We start from the raw sequence: 18,124 nt of genomic DNA on the forward strand, positions 1-18,124 counted from the left end.
AAAAATAAAGCCAAATAGCTGAACGTGGCCTATCAGTCTTTTCAAGACTGTTGGCTCTGTCTAGCCCGCAAGGGATATAGACGTGACTTCATGTATGTATGTATGTAATTAATTGCCCTTATATTCGTCTGATTTGATAATTTGTGGCCAGTTACAAAACATAAAAAGATTGCTTATTTTCTAGATAGTATGCTTTATTTGGGAAATACGCCTACTAACTCGCCTTTTACGTACGTATGTATGTACACAATATCACATCCATGGGAAAGTATTATATGCCAATCTGTCGGGAACCACAGAGTATAATAATTAAACGTGCAACATACATATAATAACGTCTGTATCCCTTGTGGGGTAGACAGAGCCAACAGTCTTGAAAAGACTAAAAGGCCACGTTCCGTTGCATGACTAAATCATGAAATTGAGATTCAAAAAATCCCACGTTTACAAGCTTATCCATTATTCGCCTTTTACGACATCCATGGGAAACATAATTATGGTGTAGTCCTTTTCTAAAGTGCCGAGACCACCCTGCACTCCAAATAAATAAAATGTGTTTTAAAAATGGCAGCTAGGGCTGGCTGGCCGTCTGCTCATCTGCTGTACACGGTTTTATAATTTCGGTCAATATTGTCAATGTCAATTTTACGTTCTGTCATTGTCATGCATACGTCATGATTTATCAAATGCCAATGCCAAATTTCCAACTAAACCAAAAATTCTTGCTCACCGCTCGAATAAATGTGGTACATTTAGTTCAAATAAAATCTTTATTTTTATAAATAATAATGACTGACAACGAGACTCAAAATGGTTCTATTGGGGACCAGCCCCAAGAGAAGTCTGCTAAGCAGTTAAAGAAGGAGGCTGAAAAAGCAGCTAAGTTAGAAAAACTCAAAGCAAAATTAGAGAAGAAAAGCGCTGCGCCAGCTGTACAAAAAGATAAGCCAGACGTTCGTATTTTTTATTAAAATATTAAATCCAACAAGGGTAAAATATATATAGAATAACTTTCATCAAATTCTTTATAAATATATTCAATATTTTTTTTTTATTAAAGAAGTTTCTCATGCGCTAATACAGGTTATATTTTGGATCAATATGTTAAGTGAAAGTATACTTGCGTTGCAATTGTTCTAACGGTTGCATCATCAAATGGGATTAAGCATACACATATATCAATGTGGTTTATTTAGTCCTTTTTTGTTCTTGGAAATGGTCCATGAATATTATGTTAAAGAAATAATTTAAATGTATTTACATTCAACTGACCAGACAGATTTAGTAACTGGTGAAATATTCATAAATATATCATAGTAAACATAATGAACATACATTTGAATACATATATATGTATAGGGAAAACGTTTCATATTTTTGTTACCACTTCATTTATATTTTCTTTCTTCATAAAATACACATGAAAGTAAGAAAAACATATGGTACTTTCCACTCTTGAAGTAGTAATGTTCCTATGGAAATTAAGATTTACAAACAGTAATAACAGGGGGACAAAATCTTGTAATGTCTTTTAACTGGTGGCATAGTTTAGAAATACTTTTTATGTATTTTTCTTACATGATATATATTTATTTAAAAAAAGCTTTGCACACAACATAACAACATAATCAGTTACATCCTTTGAAAAGCAGACAGAGCCAAAAGTCTATGAAAGACTAAAAGGCCGCATTCAGCTGCTTGGCCGAAGAATTGAATTAAGATTCTATCAGAGACTACATCTTTCCACTTTCCTACATGCTTTTGTCACTTCATTCACATTCTTAATCTTCTTCTTGCAAGCCTGGAAGCTTGTCAGTTTCAGATACCTTAGACCTGACCTTTTACCAGGATGTCCATAAGCTATACATATTTTTACAATTAACACAATTATAATTGCAGAAAAAGGTGAAAGAAACAAAAGAGAGTGCAGTATACACGGCCAGTACAGCTCTGGGCGAGAAGAAAGACATAGCGGGGCCCATGCCCGATGCATACAGCCCTAAGTATGTTGAGGCCGCTTGGTATGCGTGGTGGGAGAAACAGGGCTTCTTCAAACCAGAGTATGGGGTAAGAAAAGTGAATTAATAATCATTTTCTTTCGTTACTTTCTTTATTGAGCTTGGGGTATGACTTTTACCATGGATCTTGACTGTGGACCATGGACCCATTTGCAACTGTGCAACCTTTGCATGAGAACCTAACTCATATAGCATCATGGTTACACATCCAGTTGCCTGAATGAGCAGGTTTCATCACAATGTTTGTCCTTAAAAAAAAATAATGTTTGTTTCAGCGGAAGTCCATTTTGGATCCGAACCCGAAAGGCAAGTTTGTGATGGTGATCCCGCCTCCAAATGTGACCGGGTCTCTACATTTGGGGCATGCCCTCACAAATGCTGTGGAAGATGCGATAACGAGATGGCACAGGTACTCACGCCTTTTCTCCTTATGAGGTAGACAAGGCCAACAGCCTTGCAAAGACTGAAGGGGGTTTATAGCTTAAGTATTAATAGTATTTTGGAGACTGTTGCTAAGAAAATCTTTCTCATGATGCATGATGAGAATGTAACTTTCATTGACTGGCAAGACCCAAAATGGTTATTTATATGAGCACTAGCGACCCGCCCCATCTTTGCATGAGTAGTTTTATTGATATTCATCCAAACATCCACCTCTGACAGACAGACGTTCGCATTTACAATATTAGTAAGGGATTTATTATAAAATATAGTAGCGTTGGGTTAATATCTCATATTAGAAATCTCTAACTTCGAGGCTAACTCAATCCGTATAATCTGTCCTGTAAATATATATATATATATATATTACTTATATAATTATGTACTCAATTTCAGAATGAACGGACGCACGACCCTCTGGAACCCAGGGTGCGACCACGCCGGCATCGCCACTCAAGTGGTGGTGGAGAAGAAGCTATGGCGGGAGGAGAAGAAGACCAGACACCAGCTCGGCAGAGAGGAGTTCGTTAAGCGCGTGTGGGACTGGAAAAATGAGTATGTAAATGTGCAAATAGTATTCTCATTATGATAAAAAATATTGTTGTAATATTGTTGATGTGGAGGAAAAGAGTCTGTTTTGATATTATTATATGATGAATTTTGTAGATGTATTTTATGCTTTCTCTGGCAGGGCACATAAAACATAAATTTAATCAATATCTACAATGAAGAGAACAAAAACTACAGTGTCATTTATGGTGATTTTATATTGAGACTGTTTAGCTCTGTCTATGCCCTAAGTGATAAAGATGTAATTGTATGTAAACATTCATATGTTTAAATGGTCAGACCCAGTGAGAAACCTGCTTTCTCAAAAGAGAAAACACCGAGAAACTAGTCCGAAATTACTCATTCTATTTCCAGGAAAGGTGACAGAATATATGAACAGCTCCGTTCTCTCGGCTCCTCGTTCGACTGGTCCCGGGTTCGATTCACGATGGACCCTTCTATGTGCCGGGCTGTGAACGAAGCGTTCATTAGACTTCACGACAGTGGCGACATCTATCGCGCCAACCGGCTGGTGAACTGGTCGTGTACTCTGAAGAGCGCGATATCAGATATCGAAGTGGACAAGATGGAGCTCACTGGACGGACCATGTTGGAGATACCCGGCTATCAGCAAAAGGTGGGTTCTCGCTTTCATTATATAGTTTTACTGCTATGGATACCAGTCCTTTAAAGATCTTTCCCTTATTCTTTAGAGCTCAATTCCATTTAGCCATCGAACTGAATGTAGACTTCGAGACTGTTGGCTATGTCTAAGAAAAAATAATGTGTAAGTCTCTTCAGTCCTTATCATGAAGTCTGATAATGTACGTATTTTTAAGTCCTTACAATGTACTAAGTCATAGTCATTAAGCAGGCAGTCTTTATCATGTCATTTATATTCATAAATGCGTATGCGCTGTGTTCGCTCATAGAAGTTTGCTTAAATTTAAAAACATATGTATAATTTTGCTTGTCATGATATCATTGTATCAACCAGTTTGCAAATCAAATAATAAAAATTAAAAACCAAAGCATTCTTCACTTAGGCTTTCATCATCGCGAGTTGGGAGCAAATGTAAAGTTTTAATTTGTTCATAGGTGGAGTTCGGAGTGCTGGTGATGTTTGCGTACAAAGTGGACGGGTCAGACGAAGAAGTAGTGGTCGCTACCACTCGAGTTGAGACCATGCTGGGGGACGTGGCCGTAGCTGTACATCCTAATGATGAAAGGTCGGTTTATAAATCATCATCTATCTGGGAGAAAGCTCGGAGTCCTTCTGTGATTTAGGAATGGATAAGACAATTACTCAGGAGGGAGCGAGCCCAGTGGCTTAACAACCTTGGGAATTTCAGGATAAATAGAACTTTATGTTAATCCAGGCTATATTCTACCATTGTACAAAATTTTATTAAAATCCGTCCAGTAGATTTTGCGTGAAAGAGTAACAAACAGTCATCCACAAATCCTCACAAACTTTATGTAACTTTATGTATATGAGGAAATTGTATTAAATTAATCGATTCCTACGTTCTTCTTCTACTTACATAGATTATTTATTTAATTTGCTACAAACACTAATAATTCTGTTGCGCTCTCACGGCTTATCAGATACAGGTATTCATGAAATTTGGAACAAAGAAAGTTCAATTCGATTCAATGATTTATTTACAGGTACAAACATTTGATCGGCAAACATTTGGTGCATCCGTACTGCAAGAGGAAATTGCAGATCATTGCTGATGATTACGTTGACATGACATTCGGGACAGGTTCGTATTATCACATTACGAGATCCCCCTCCTGTCACCATTTAAACCTTAAGACTTTAGTCAGAAGACTGTTGTGAATGATCAGTAGAAATCAAACCAAAAATGAGGAAATTGCAGATCTTTGCTGATGATTACGTTGACATGACATTCGAGACAGGTTCGTAATATCAGATTACGAGATCCCCTCCTGTCCCCATTTAAACCATAAGACTAAAGTCAGAAGACTGTTGTAAATGATCAGTAGAAATCAAACCAAAACATTGGAAATTGCAGATCATTGCTGATGATTACGTTGACATGATCTTCGGTACAGGTTCGTAATATCAGATTACGAGATCCCCCTTCTGTCCCCATCTAAACCGTAAGACTTTGTTCAGAAGACTGCTGTAAATGAACAGTTGATAACAAACTAATAATTATAATACAAAAATATAAAGTTTTTAGCAATGATCATTTGCGAAAGTAAACCTTTATAGGATTGAGTTACTTTTGATGTGATTTATTTTTTTATATAATTTCCAGGTGCCGTGAAAATAACTCCCGCGCACGATCCCAACGATTACGAGATCGGCAAACGTCATAATCTACCGTTCATCACCATCTTTGATGATGAAGGAAAAATGCTGGACAACTGCGGGCAGTTTTCCGTAAGATTCAATTAATATTTCTTCTTAATTCTCTGAAATATGTTTGACAAAAGACTTCCTGCTTTAATTGCTTCCTTACCTCTCTGTTCTCCAGATAGGTAAGGAAGTAATTGAATGAATTGAGCGCGGGGTGATCCTTTTGCCCATAATTCTGGATTGGGTGAGTCAGACTCAGGTTTTAACACGAAGCGGTCTCAGTGACCTCCATTTACAAACTTGGGATTCCTCTTCTAGGCGACCTTTTATCCGTCTATCGAGATTTTATTAATGATGTAATAATATGAATGAATGAATGAACACTTTTATGACGAAATCTTGTTGACAGGGCATGAAACGTTTCGACGTTCGCAGCGGGATTATAAAGTCCTTGGAACAGCTGAAGCTGTACCGGGGGACGAAGGAGAACCCCATGGTGGTACCGCTCTGCAGCAGGTCCAAGGACGTGGTGGAACCCATGCTCAAACCACAGTGGTACGTAGTTCTCTCATCTCCAGAGATCCTCGGGTAGGCAAGGGTTGATAATCCTGGAGTTGGATAAGTCAGGTTCTTACACGTAACGACACCTTGACCTCCATGACCCTGGTTCCAGGACACATTATCTCAGACCATATACATATATGATTGTCGCACTTTTTGAAAGTTTTTTTCTTTTTCTGTAGGAATTTAAAGACAATTACATGTTAGATTTCAGCTTTTAATCGTATAATATGTATAAAAAGTGTGATGAGTGTGGAGGAAGCGGGAGAAGTCTGTACTGTGTCTCACACAGTCACCTAGTCTCTGCTTACCCTACCGGCAAAAAGGCGTTATTTTATGTATGTGTATGTTTGTTTGTTTGTAATATCTTTTTTGCATAGAAATTTACACAGTAACAAGAAAATAGTACATAGTAATAAAATAATGTATACCTAATGTTATTAAAAATGTCAAATGGCTGTTAACAGAGATGTCGCTTACCAGGTACATTAAATGTGACAAAATGGCCGCCGATGCAATAAAAGCTGTTAAGACGGGCGAACTGAAAATCATACCGGACGTCCACGAGAAGGTCTGGTACCATTGGATGGAGAACATTCGCGACTGGTGCATCTCCAGACAACTGTGGTGGGGGCACAGGATTCCAGCCTATAGGGTCACTTTACCGGAAAAGGTATGTAACAATTTTAGCTGTAAGGCAATGTATATGTATCTATATTATGGGAATTAAGTCGTAACCGGTTGTACGTTATTTTAGGTGCAATAAAGTTTAAATAAATAAATGTTAAAAATAAGCGAATATTCTTGGTTAATATGATCGTTTTTATTCAAAGAAGGAACGGGATAAATGTGAATTATTTTTAAATCTATTTCTTGTGCAACGAGGATATTTCAGTATCAAATTGAAATTATTTTATTTAACTTACCTGAAACGTTACGTACGTTAACATACATACATAGGTAGGTATATATAATTTCGTGTATATCTCTTGCGGGGTAAAAAAGCCAATAGTCTTCAAAACAACTGATAGGCCACGTTCAGCTGTTTGGCTTGAATAGAATAGAATAGATTTATTTTCAAAATTGCATACAAGGTATTACTTATTGACGTCACCATAACTTAAATTTAATTATAACTACTACCGCTTGATGATTCAAATAGTGACAGATTGCTAAATCATCCCATCGCTTAAAATAATCCCAAGTTTATAAGCCTTTTACGACATCCATGGGGAAAGAGTTGTGACTCTTTTTTTTATCGGTGCCGGGAACCCCACGGCCATATACAGTCGCTAGACATGAAAATTAATATATGTAATGTGTATTGTAAGCCGCCCGCGGGCCGAGCGCCGCGCCGCCGCTCGCGCTCGGGCCGCAAGAAGGGCGCGCGCCTGCGCAGCCGCCGCGCGCGCATCCATACAGTATGTCGCGCCGGGCTACCACGCCGCTGTGCTTTTCATAATCCTCATGAGTGTTTTCAAATTGCTCACTATCATCTAAATATATCATAACAATGTGGTTAAAAAAAAAACAAAAATATTTGCATGCATAATATCACGTCTTTATTCCTTGCGGGATAAACAGAGCCAATAGTCTTGAAAAGACTGAAAATCCACGTTCAGCTGTATCGGTTAATTGTGGAATTAAGAATAGTCCCGGTTAAATCATCACACTGGAGAGGAGCCTGGAGTAAGCCTTTGACCATGGATCCTGGATTGGGTGAGTCAGGTTTTTACACGAAGCGACTACTTTCTGACTATCACAACCTTGACAGGAAACCTAACCTATTCTGAATCATGGTTTCCTTTTACGTTTTGCCTCGCCGTAAAAGCATCAGTTAGTATTTAAACTAATGTGCATAACTTCGATAATAGTCATTGGCACATGACCGAAATGGGATTTGAACCTGTGCTTTTTGTACACAACACGCATTTTAACCGGGCATTTTACCGATTTGACCACTGGCGCTCATACACTCGTTTACTGACTCATGAGTATGAAAAGGACAGACGATGTTTTGCAACCATGCACGGTGTGGTGTTCATTTTATTTTTTGTTTTGTCACAGCGCTCATAATGCACATATGTACATTGAAAGTTATTAATTAGAATAGAATAGATTTATTTTCAAAATTGGATACAAGGTATCACTTATTGACGATCACTTAAATCTAATTATAACTACTACCGCTTCCAAAGCGCATGTGTAGAAGAATTCTTAATCGACTCCACTTGTATCTTTACATTTCTTTACTTATTCCCGCCGAATCGGAATGGCTTTATGTACACAGTCTTAGTTTTTTTTAGTTAATAAATCTATGGATGTTCTCTTTTTTTCATTTTTATTGTATCGTAGAGTTAGTAGTATCTAGTAACACAAGTTTCAAACTTAGTTTCGAGGCTGACGCAATCTGTGTAATTTGCCCCGCATATATATTAATTTATTTAATTTGTGGTCATTTCCTGAACACCTGACACATTATTATTTTCTCTTTTTTACACTATTATTCTTGAAATACATATAAAAATGTATACTGAAACCACAATTGTATATTTTTATTTTGCATCTTGTCTGCTGTTGTGTTGATTTAATTACAATTTTGAAGTACGGATGATTTAAACATTCCATTTTGAAATTTTTATTAGCCTTTTTTAAATTTTTCATACAGCTTCTTGTGAATTGCTATGACAGTGTAATTTCATTTGTTAAAATTCCATAATTACCATAGACACTTGAACATGATATTTATGTTTAAAAATCTCTAATTGTTAATTTAAAAGTGTTTGCTAACAATATAATAATATAATTTTATTGACCAATACTATATGTATTAATTTCATAACATATTTGTTTGCACTAAAGGCATTGACGAAAACATTACATACAATGCTAGTAACAAATTAATTTCTTACCTTTTATAAAGTCTTAATAATTACTTTGTTAATTTCTGTGCAATAAACATATAACAAAAAACTAACTTTTTGTAACAAAAAAATTTTTGTGAAATAAAGATAATACAACCAAACATACAAACTGTTTCCCACACAGAATACAGAAGAATTATGGGTCTCCGCTCACTCAGATGAAGAAGCCTTGTCCAAAGCGTCTTCGAAGTATAATACACCAGAAGACCAAATCAAGTTGGCCAGAGATGAAGACGTGCTAGATACCTGGTTCTCATCTGGTCTATTCCCGTTCTCTATATTCGGTTGGCCGGATCAGACTGAAGATTTAAAGGTAAGAAGTGAATCTGTACATACCTTAAAATCACGCCTCCTTCCTAGAGGGGTAGGTAGAGGCTACATCTTTTCACTTATCCCGATTTATTTGTAGCGGGAGTGATGATTCGGCTTGACCGCCACCAAAGGGAAGATCTTCCGCCAGGCTAGGTGTGATGCATGGGGAACCGCGCGACAGACAATGTTAAGTCGGAGGTTGTATTTATCAGCTCCAATCCGTGAAAACTTTGTTTGCGCGATGTAGATTCCTCGTATACTACGATACTACTCGTGCATTTTGAATTCGTTCATGACGAATCGTATATAAACAGTGAAGACATAACCTAACTAAACCTGACCTAACTGAACCTAAGTTCTCTTAAATAACTTCTGTTAAGGCCTCTATACATAATATACTTAATCGTTCCATATATAATCACTTCTATAACCCTTGCGGGGTAGACAGAGCCTTCAATCTTGGAAACGACCACGTTCAGCTGTTCGGCATTGTCTTGCCAAGTTGTCTGCTCGAAACTTACAAAAAAATATTGATGAATTGAAACCTGTATTTTTCCCCCCTAGGCATTCTACCCAGGCACGTTGTTGGAGACGGGTCACGATATCCTGTTCTTCTGGGTTGCAAGGATGGTGTTCTTCGGCCAGAGATTGTTGGGAAAATTGCCGTTTAAGTGAGTATAAATGTATGATACAACAATTGAAGAATCGGTGGTAGAATCGGTAAAAATGCGTGATGCGGAAAGAGGCACAGGTTCAAATACCGACTCGGCCATGTACCGAAGAATATTTTCAAAGTTATATGTACCTACGTTTTTGTTTTAGTTTATTAGTTTGAATATTAACCGGTGTCCTTGGCTTAGTACATTTATATATTATAATTACCTTTATATCCCTAGCGGGATAGACAGAGTCAACAGGCTTGAAGAAACTGGAAGGCCACGTTTGCAGAGTCCATACATATGATCACGTCTTTATCCCTTACGGGGTAGTTTGGCTTAATGATATAATTGAGATTCAAATAATGACGGGTTGCTAGCCCATCGCCTAAAAGAAGAATCCCAAGTTTATAAGCCTATCCCTTAATCGCCTTTTACGACACCCATGGGAACGAGATGGAGGTCCTATTCTTTTTTTTATTGGTGCCGGGAACCACACGGCACAGAGTACCTACCATGATTGTATTTTTTCTTCGCTGCCACACCAGTATGGAAGATTACGATGATATTATTCTCAACATAATCAATTCTATTCCAGGGAAGTTTACCTCCACCCCATGGTGCGGGACGCTCACGGCCGCAAGATGTCCAAATCCCTGGGGAACGTCATCGACCCCGTCGACGTGGTCAGGGGGGTCACGCTGGAACAACTCCACGGGCAACTCAAACAGTCCAACTTGGACCCCAGGGAGGAGGAGAAGGCGCGCCAGGGTCAGAAACAGGACTACCCGAATGGGATACCTGAGTGTGGTACCGATGCGCTAAGGTGAGGTCTTTGACTTTACATGTAGGTACATATAAAGTAATACTAGTTTTTGTAAATGTTGTTTGTAAATTGGTTGAACTGTTAAGGATGGATTTACCACGAGAGGTTGCAAATTCATAAATAAATAGATACGGGACAAATAACACAGATTGAGTTAGCCTCGAAGTAAGTTCGAAACTTGTATTATGACTAAAGATCGGAATAGGTAGATTGAATTGGGGTCAATGAAATGAAATGTATTCATTAATATGGACATGCCTCCGTCCGGGATTGCGGGATTTGTAAATTATTAAGATTTTTTCCGGAATTTTTACAAGTGGGATGAAGTATATATTAGTGATAGCTGTTTTCCCCCGACTTCGTTCACGTAAATTGTAGTCCTATGTTACCCGCGGACAATGTAGTTTACTGTAACTGTAAGTACTGAAATGGAATCCCGGAAAAGAGGCTTATCCATGCTATGCTTTCTATGGTAATTCATGATGCAAATTTATAAAATCAATCTACCTATTTCGATCTCTGATTATGACATACTAACTCAACGATACTATGTTTTATTTGAACGTTACGTTCCCGGCACCAATACAAAAAAGAATAGGACCACTCCATCTCTATCCCATGGATGTCGTAAAAGACGACTAAGGGATAAGCTTACAAAGCTGGGATTCCTTTTTAGGCGATGGGCTAGCAACCTGTCACTATTACAATTTCAATTCTATCACTAAGCCACACAGCTGAACGTGGCCTTTCAGTCTTTTCAAGACCCGTTGGCTCTGTCTACCCCGCAAGGGACACAGACGCAATTTTATGTATGCACGTATGTATAGTAACCATTGTTTTTGAAACAGGTTCGCGTTATGCGCTATGACCCAAGGTCGAGACTTGAACCTGGACATTCTCCGCGTGCAAGGTTACCGTTTCTTCTGCAACAAGCTGTGGAACGCTACGAAATTCGCGCTCATGTACTTCCCCAGGGACACCAGTTATCAGGTTGCTATTTTTGTTACTAATTGCCGCTATAAGATTAGTTCGAAGCTGCTCTCAAAGCTTCCGGAGTGGTAAATACAATCAGGAACCAGGACTTCTGAATGAAAGTTTAGAATTAAAATAAATTATAGAAGACGAGGGCTGGCACACTCATACTCATTCACACACTCAGCCATTCGTGCAGAAAGAATTAGACCGACCCCTTGACAGCCTCGGCTGGTACTGGTAATTCCAAAAGTACCCGAAACCGCCGAGTTTGCATGAAGAGAGTTATGAATGTGGATGAAGCGAAGGAAGTGTGCAGAGATCGTGGCAAGTGGAAAGAGGTAGTCTCTGCCTACCCCTCCGGGAAAGGGGCGTGATTTCATGTATGTATGTATAAATTATACTTTGAGTACCATAAATCTACGATTTTATGTATGTATGTATGTATAAATTATACTTTGAGTACCATAAATCTACGACCCAACAAACATTTAGGCGACGATTAGAGCTTATTTTGTTACTTAGTGGGCTACAAAGGCATTACAGTAGCAACACTTATGACTATTGGCGATAAAGTGGCGTACCAAGTAACGTATATCACTTCTACTTATAATACAGAGTTACAAGCGCGACAATTAGGCGAGCTTAAAGGTTATGGATGTATTATGGCAAATCTTAACACTGTTGTACATGCACAGCATTTTGTGTTATAGCTTTAAGTGAATCTTAGAACTCTAAGATCTAAATAAGAATAAGAATTAGCTACTACCTCCAAAAGTGCTATGCAGGTGATAATAAACTCTTTAAAGGAACCTAAAGTTGCACAATAGCGTTAATAAGCGCTACCAGCCTTACAATAGTGTTTATTTAATCTTATATAGAACCAAATGCTTGAAGTTATACAAAACTCTCTTGCATTACCTTAAGTCAAATAGGAGTATAATTTTTCGCTATAACAGATCCTATAGCGTCTATTGTTACTTTTTTGTGACTAAAGGTAAAGTAATAGCGCTTAAGGTCACTACTGTATTTCTTATATTGACTACTTGTTTTTGACAATGGCGTCGCAACCAAAATAAACAAAAATTGTTGTAAATACGTGGAAAAGTTTTCAGTAAATAGACAACATACATCGGGCGCTCGAATTATTTGCCAATAAATATGTAACATATTCACAGTGTACTTCCCTTCGCAGCAAAAATATGCTTCCTTTCTCACCATACAATATCACTTTTTTTTGTTTAATATAAAAATCATTAGTCGTAAACTTATAGCCATTGAAAATAAAATTATTTATTATTAGATCACAAAATTAGTTTAATTATCTTGAATAGCGTTCAGACCGTTACAAAACACCTATTTACCTCCCTTTTAGCGCTTGAAAATATAATTAACGCCTTTGTATCTCTACTGTACCGCTTAAGGAGTCAGTTGACGCTTATTTACCCCTCTTGTATCGCTAAGAGATCCTGTTACCGCTATAATAACTTTCTTATAGCACTAATTGTACCTCTTAGCCAATTACCATAACTCTTGTATACCGTCATTATACAACCTTAAGTAATATAAAAATTGTGCCCAATTCGGGGGTAAAGTAGGGTTAGAGCGCGCTCTAACACTAATTTGTTACACCCATAAACCACTTTAGAATCTAGTTAGCGCTTTTATAGACTTATTATAAATCTTACTTTAGCGCCTAATTGTTACTTGGGGATTCTTCTTGAGGACAGCTTTGGAGTATTCTTCTAGGCGATGAGCTGGCTATTTGAATCTCAACTCTATCATTAAGCCAAACATTTAAACGTTTGCTATTTTCTAAAAGTTGACCGGTAGATAATGCTATTAGCATTTAATCCAGCCATTTAAGGCTCATTATTGAGTTTGAAATAAATATTTCATTTAATTCACAGGTCCACTCACCGACGCTGCCGTCGAGTCTGACCCCCATGGACCGGTGGATGTTGTCGCGGCTCTCGCTCGCGGTCAACAAGGTCAACGCCGGGTTCGAATCCTACGACTTCCCGTCGGCCACCACGCACTGTTACAATCTTTGGTTGTATGACTTGTGCGATGTTTATTTGGTAAGATGAAATTTTAGGAGGAACTAGTTTAAACGAAAAGAAAGTAAAATAGAAAAGATAAAGTTTCGGATCTTCAAAATTTTGATTCATATCTTTTGCTTTCACAACATTAATTGCCATAAAATAAATTACTTTAATCTAGTTTTACTGCCGCTTCCAAAGCGTCAGTGCAAGAAGCGGTTAAAACTGCACTACAGCATTTTTTTTCAATAACATCAACTTCACAATAATCCAAATTTAGAATAGAAATGTGGACGAGAGAATACACAATTCGAATTGTCTCTTGAATAATTTCTTAATTTAATTCATTCACAATTTCAGGAGTACCTCAAACCGGTATTCGCATCCGGCACGGAGGACCAGAAATCTGCGGCCAGGCGCACGCTATACACGACGCTGGAGTACGGACTGAAATTACTGAGTCCGTTCATGCCTTTCATAACTGAGGAGTTGTACCAACGACTGCCGAGCGAGAGGAGAGATAGTCCGTCTATATGTGTTGCCAGTTATCCTACGGTAAGTTTTTTTTTACAAGGTTTGTGTTTTAAATGGAACCCCTTTTGCTTAGAACAAGAAACGTACTGAGCTGTTCTCACTGGAGGTATATGTATAACAATATCGTAAATAGTCGATGTTTCTTTGCTAAAGTGCCGTGCGGTTCCCGGCACCATTTAAAAAAATAGGACCGCTACTTCTCTTTTCCGTGAACGTCGTAAAAGGCGACTGAGAGATAGCGTTATAAACTTGAGATTATTCTAGGCAATGGGCTAGCAACCTGTCACTATTTGAATCTTAATTCTATCATCAAGCCAAAAAGCTGAATGTGGAATATCAGTCTTTTCAAGACTGTTGGCTCTGTCTACCTTGCAAGGGATATAGATGTAACTATATGTATGAATGTATATAATTATGTTTTTTGCTTAAGTCGATGTATCTTTCAACTCCCATGGTTAATGTATCTGTCTACTTGATAAAAAAGTTAACAATGAATTTGAATGGCACGTGGAAAGAGGTAGTCGCTGCCTACCCCTCCGGGAAAGAGGCGTGATTTTATGTATGTATGTAACAATGAAGCTGACCCGGTAATAAATTAAAAAATTACAAACACCTGACTTCTGTATAGTATATTATTCTGTGATCATTTCCAGGACACAGAGACACCATGGCGTTCCGAAGACCTGGAATCATCCGTAGACACAGTCCTCAAAATGGTACATTTGATCCGTTCCACTCGGTCGGAATACAACATCACGAACAAACAAAAAACGACCGCACATCTCATTATAACGGACACGAGAAAAGAGGAACTGAAGAATTTATTCAGGTTAGTCTCAATTTTTTTTTTAAATTAATATTTATATTACTGGCCTTTGCAAAAGTTTGTAACAATCGCAAAACGTTTTGCAAACGGCCAATCACAGAGCAACATTCATCGCGAACATATCCTGATTGGTCGATTTTGCAAGCATCACGTTATTTGTTTATGGCGCTGCACAAGTTCACTATAAAATTCAAATATGAACAGCTCAACTAAAAACTTCAGTTCAGAAATTCAGTTCTAATTGGTTTTCGTTGAGTTACCAAAACTTTAAGGTAATTATTTTGTTTCAATTTAAAAATCAATTTGAAAATTGACAAAAGAACAGGCTTCTTTTCAATAAATCTAGTCAATAAATGTATTTATTGCAGGAGTCTCCAATCGTTGGCTAACAGCGAGTTGTCAGATGAAGAGCCTCCGTCTGGCTGCTCGATCCTCACCGTGTCCGACAAGATTGAAGTGCGGCTGGTTTTGAAGGTTAGTCTTATTTTATCTCTCACCTCACTCGTCATAACGACATCAAGATAATGGTGATCAAGTTATCGTTACTTTTTCTCTCAATCTCCGTTTGATATTGTTATTCTTACGGTTATTTTTTTAACTCAAAAAAAACTGCCAAATATTTTTTATAGCTTGTGAATGTTTTCAGATTGATATAATGTTTTTTATTCGTACTAAATAAAACTATGATCAATCAAAAATGATAATCATTTGAGTTAGGATTATTTACATTTAAAATCCCATTCTAATTGATGACTTATGCTGATCTGCCTCTTAAGTAAGTCGGTCTGCCAATTACAAAATCATCCATATAAAAATTTCTTCATTTTCCAGGGTCTCATCGACCCCCAAAAAGAGATTACAAAACTGGAGAAGAAGAAAGAATCCCTCTCACAAACAATCGGCAAGTTAGAACAGGCGATAGCAGCAGACGACTACACCGCTAAAGTGCCGGTAGACGTGCAAAAGAACAATACTGAGAAATTGGCGCAGTCGTTAGGAGAAATTGATAGGCTCGAAGCTGCGATTCAGACCTTGAAGTTGATGTAAAGTTATGTATTAGATGTTGTTGTTTTAAAGTTGTAAATATATTGATTATTTACTCATTTAAAACAACAAATCAAAAAGAAAATACACAACTGAGGGGTTGGTGCGAGTTTTACTCGATCAAACGCGTCGATAAAGTAAACGCCAATTTGTATGTGATTTAATCAGCGCCATCTAGTGGTAACGCGATGGCACTAATGCAACTCCATACAAACTCGCGTTTCCTTGCTCGACGCGTTTGGCCGAGTTAAACTCGCAGTAACTCCTCTGGTCAGAAAAATTGGCGCAGTCGTTATACTTATTTAATCCCAACTATGTCCCAATTAATATTATGAATACGAAAGTGAGTTTATTTGTTGGTTCGTTTGTTACCTCTTCCTCGGTTATATCATGAATCTTCTTGAAATATCACGTATAATTAACGAATCTTGAAAAGGACATAGGGTACTTTTAAACCCGGTAAAATCTACACTTTCAATGGGATTTGCGAAAAACTTGTATTCTTTTGTAAGTGACGCTAAATCCGCACGGGCGAAGCTGCGGGTTAACGCTAGTCTTGAAATAATAAAGAAAGATTAAAACAGGTACACCCTTTGGCATACAAATCTGACCCCCTTGTTTTGGATTGTAAGAATGAGGGGAGGGTCAGGGTTCTCTCCCGTTCACTGTACATACAAAATGGCGCAGTCGATAATTATTGTAGCACTTACACATCCCTTTTTTTTAGCTTCTCGTTTTATCTTCTGTGCCAACTTACGCGCCGGGCATTATGTTAATTATTTGGCGACTGGAAAAGCTAAAAGTGTTGCTTACTATATCTGCTCTTTATTACATAGCGTGCGTGATATGTAAAATAAGAAAAATTAAGTAAATCGGTGTTAGAAAATAATGATTGTCAAAGTATTACAAAGTCCTATGCAATAGGTAGGTTTTAATTTAGTAATCTAGTAGTTCATTTAAAAAAATGCATTTCTTACCTGCTTGGGATATTTATTTTTTTCTTTTATAAGACTTCTATGAAACTACGGTTTTTTTTGCATGAAATAATTATAATTATTTCTATGGAAAAGTTTGTGTATATTTGGAACACGACACTATAAATAATTTATTTTAAAGCTAATAAATAGTTTGAACTATTGTATACTTTAATAGTAAGTTATTTTCATTGGCAAGTTTTTATTTGGCTTAAATTCTTAATGTGAACCCATGAAGGATTTGATGGATTTAATTAATAAATTGTCACTATCATTTTTTTATTTATTAGTTTCTTAATAAAAACTTTCAGAAATGTGATTGTTTTATTTTAAAATCCTTACTTAAATTATAAAGGCAAAAGTATCTTTGTTCGTTTCCTCTTCACACGGTATCTCCAATCAACCAATCTTATGATTTATTTTCCAGATTATACTAGAGAAGAGTATTTGTTCATGATGGTGCTACCCTTTCTACCACTGATTTCTGATGTCACGAGTCCAAGAGCCCGTGGTAATTAATGGTTCGTATATAGGGCGGACAAAACTACATATCTGCAAAATTACTTGTACCTTTACGTTTCATATGTAGGGCTGTGTTTGATAGATTCCACTGCAAGCCAGTCTAAAAAATGCCTCGCAATTATGTCAATGTCGCAATGACAGCTGGCTGGATGCCAAGATATGACTAGCGTTGCCCAACTATCGATAGTTGACCTCGGAAATCATCTACAATAAGTATAGGTCTGAGATACTATTGATACCTCAGTTTGGTAAGCATTAAAAATTACAATACTATCGATAGTATCCTTGCAATAGTTAAAGTTTTTCTGTTTGGCTTCAGCTGGTAGACTGGTAGAGAACGCCAAACTGCATTAAGTCCGCCTTTTGTACATTTTTTTTGTGCTTTGTTGTTGTTTTAAATAAATAAATAAAATAATCAACAGCAACAGTATCGATACTATCAATAGTGCTTTCGATAAAAATAATACTATTAAGGGTCGCTGAGCTATTGACAGTATCGATATTATTTCATTTACTCAACTATCGATATTGGAATATCGTCGGCATTAATCGGCAACACTAGCTATGAGTATGACATTTCATAAAATTTAT

The 18,124-nt window shown here is 37.3% G+C and overlaps 1 protein-coding gene across 1 annotated transcript; it reads left to right on the top strand.

Annotated features, from left to right (window-relative positions):
* Window positions 1-700: 700 nt before the first annotated feature.
* Window positions 701-16,096, top strand: LOC106143238 (valine--tRNA ligase). The gene is made up of 19 exons (XM_060947207.1): window positions 701-953; window positions 1,900-2,067; window positions 2,294-2,427; window positions 2,856-3,014; window positions 3,384-3,645; window positions 4,107-4,237; window positions 4,680-4,777; window positions 5,300-5,424; window positions 5,750-5,895; window positions 6,385-6,574; window positions 8,950-9,138; window positions 9,702-9,808; window positions 10,392-10,619; window positions 11,468-11,609; window positions 13,502-13,672; window positions 13,994-14,188; window positions 14,821-14,996; window positions 15,362-15,467; window positions 15,825-16,096. Exons 1-19 carry the CDS (start codon window positions 789-791, stop codon window positions 16,038-16,040), a joined length of 3,108 nt encoding a protein of 1,035 aa, XP_060803190.1. The 5' UTR covers window positions 701-788; the 3' UTR covers window positions 16,041-16,096.
* Window positions 16,097-18,124: the final 2,028 nt, after the last annotated feature.

Source organism: Amyelois transitella, chromosome 13 (assembly GCF_032362555.1).
Source record: "Amyelois transitella isolate CPQ chromosome 13, ilAmyTran1.1, whole genome shotgun sequence".
In the NCBI taxonomy this organism is placed as follows: domain Eukaryota; kingdom Metazoa; phylum Arthropoda; class Insecta; order Lepidoptera; family Pyralidae; genus Amyelois; species Amyelois transitella.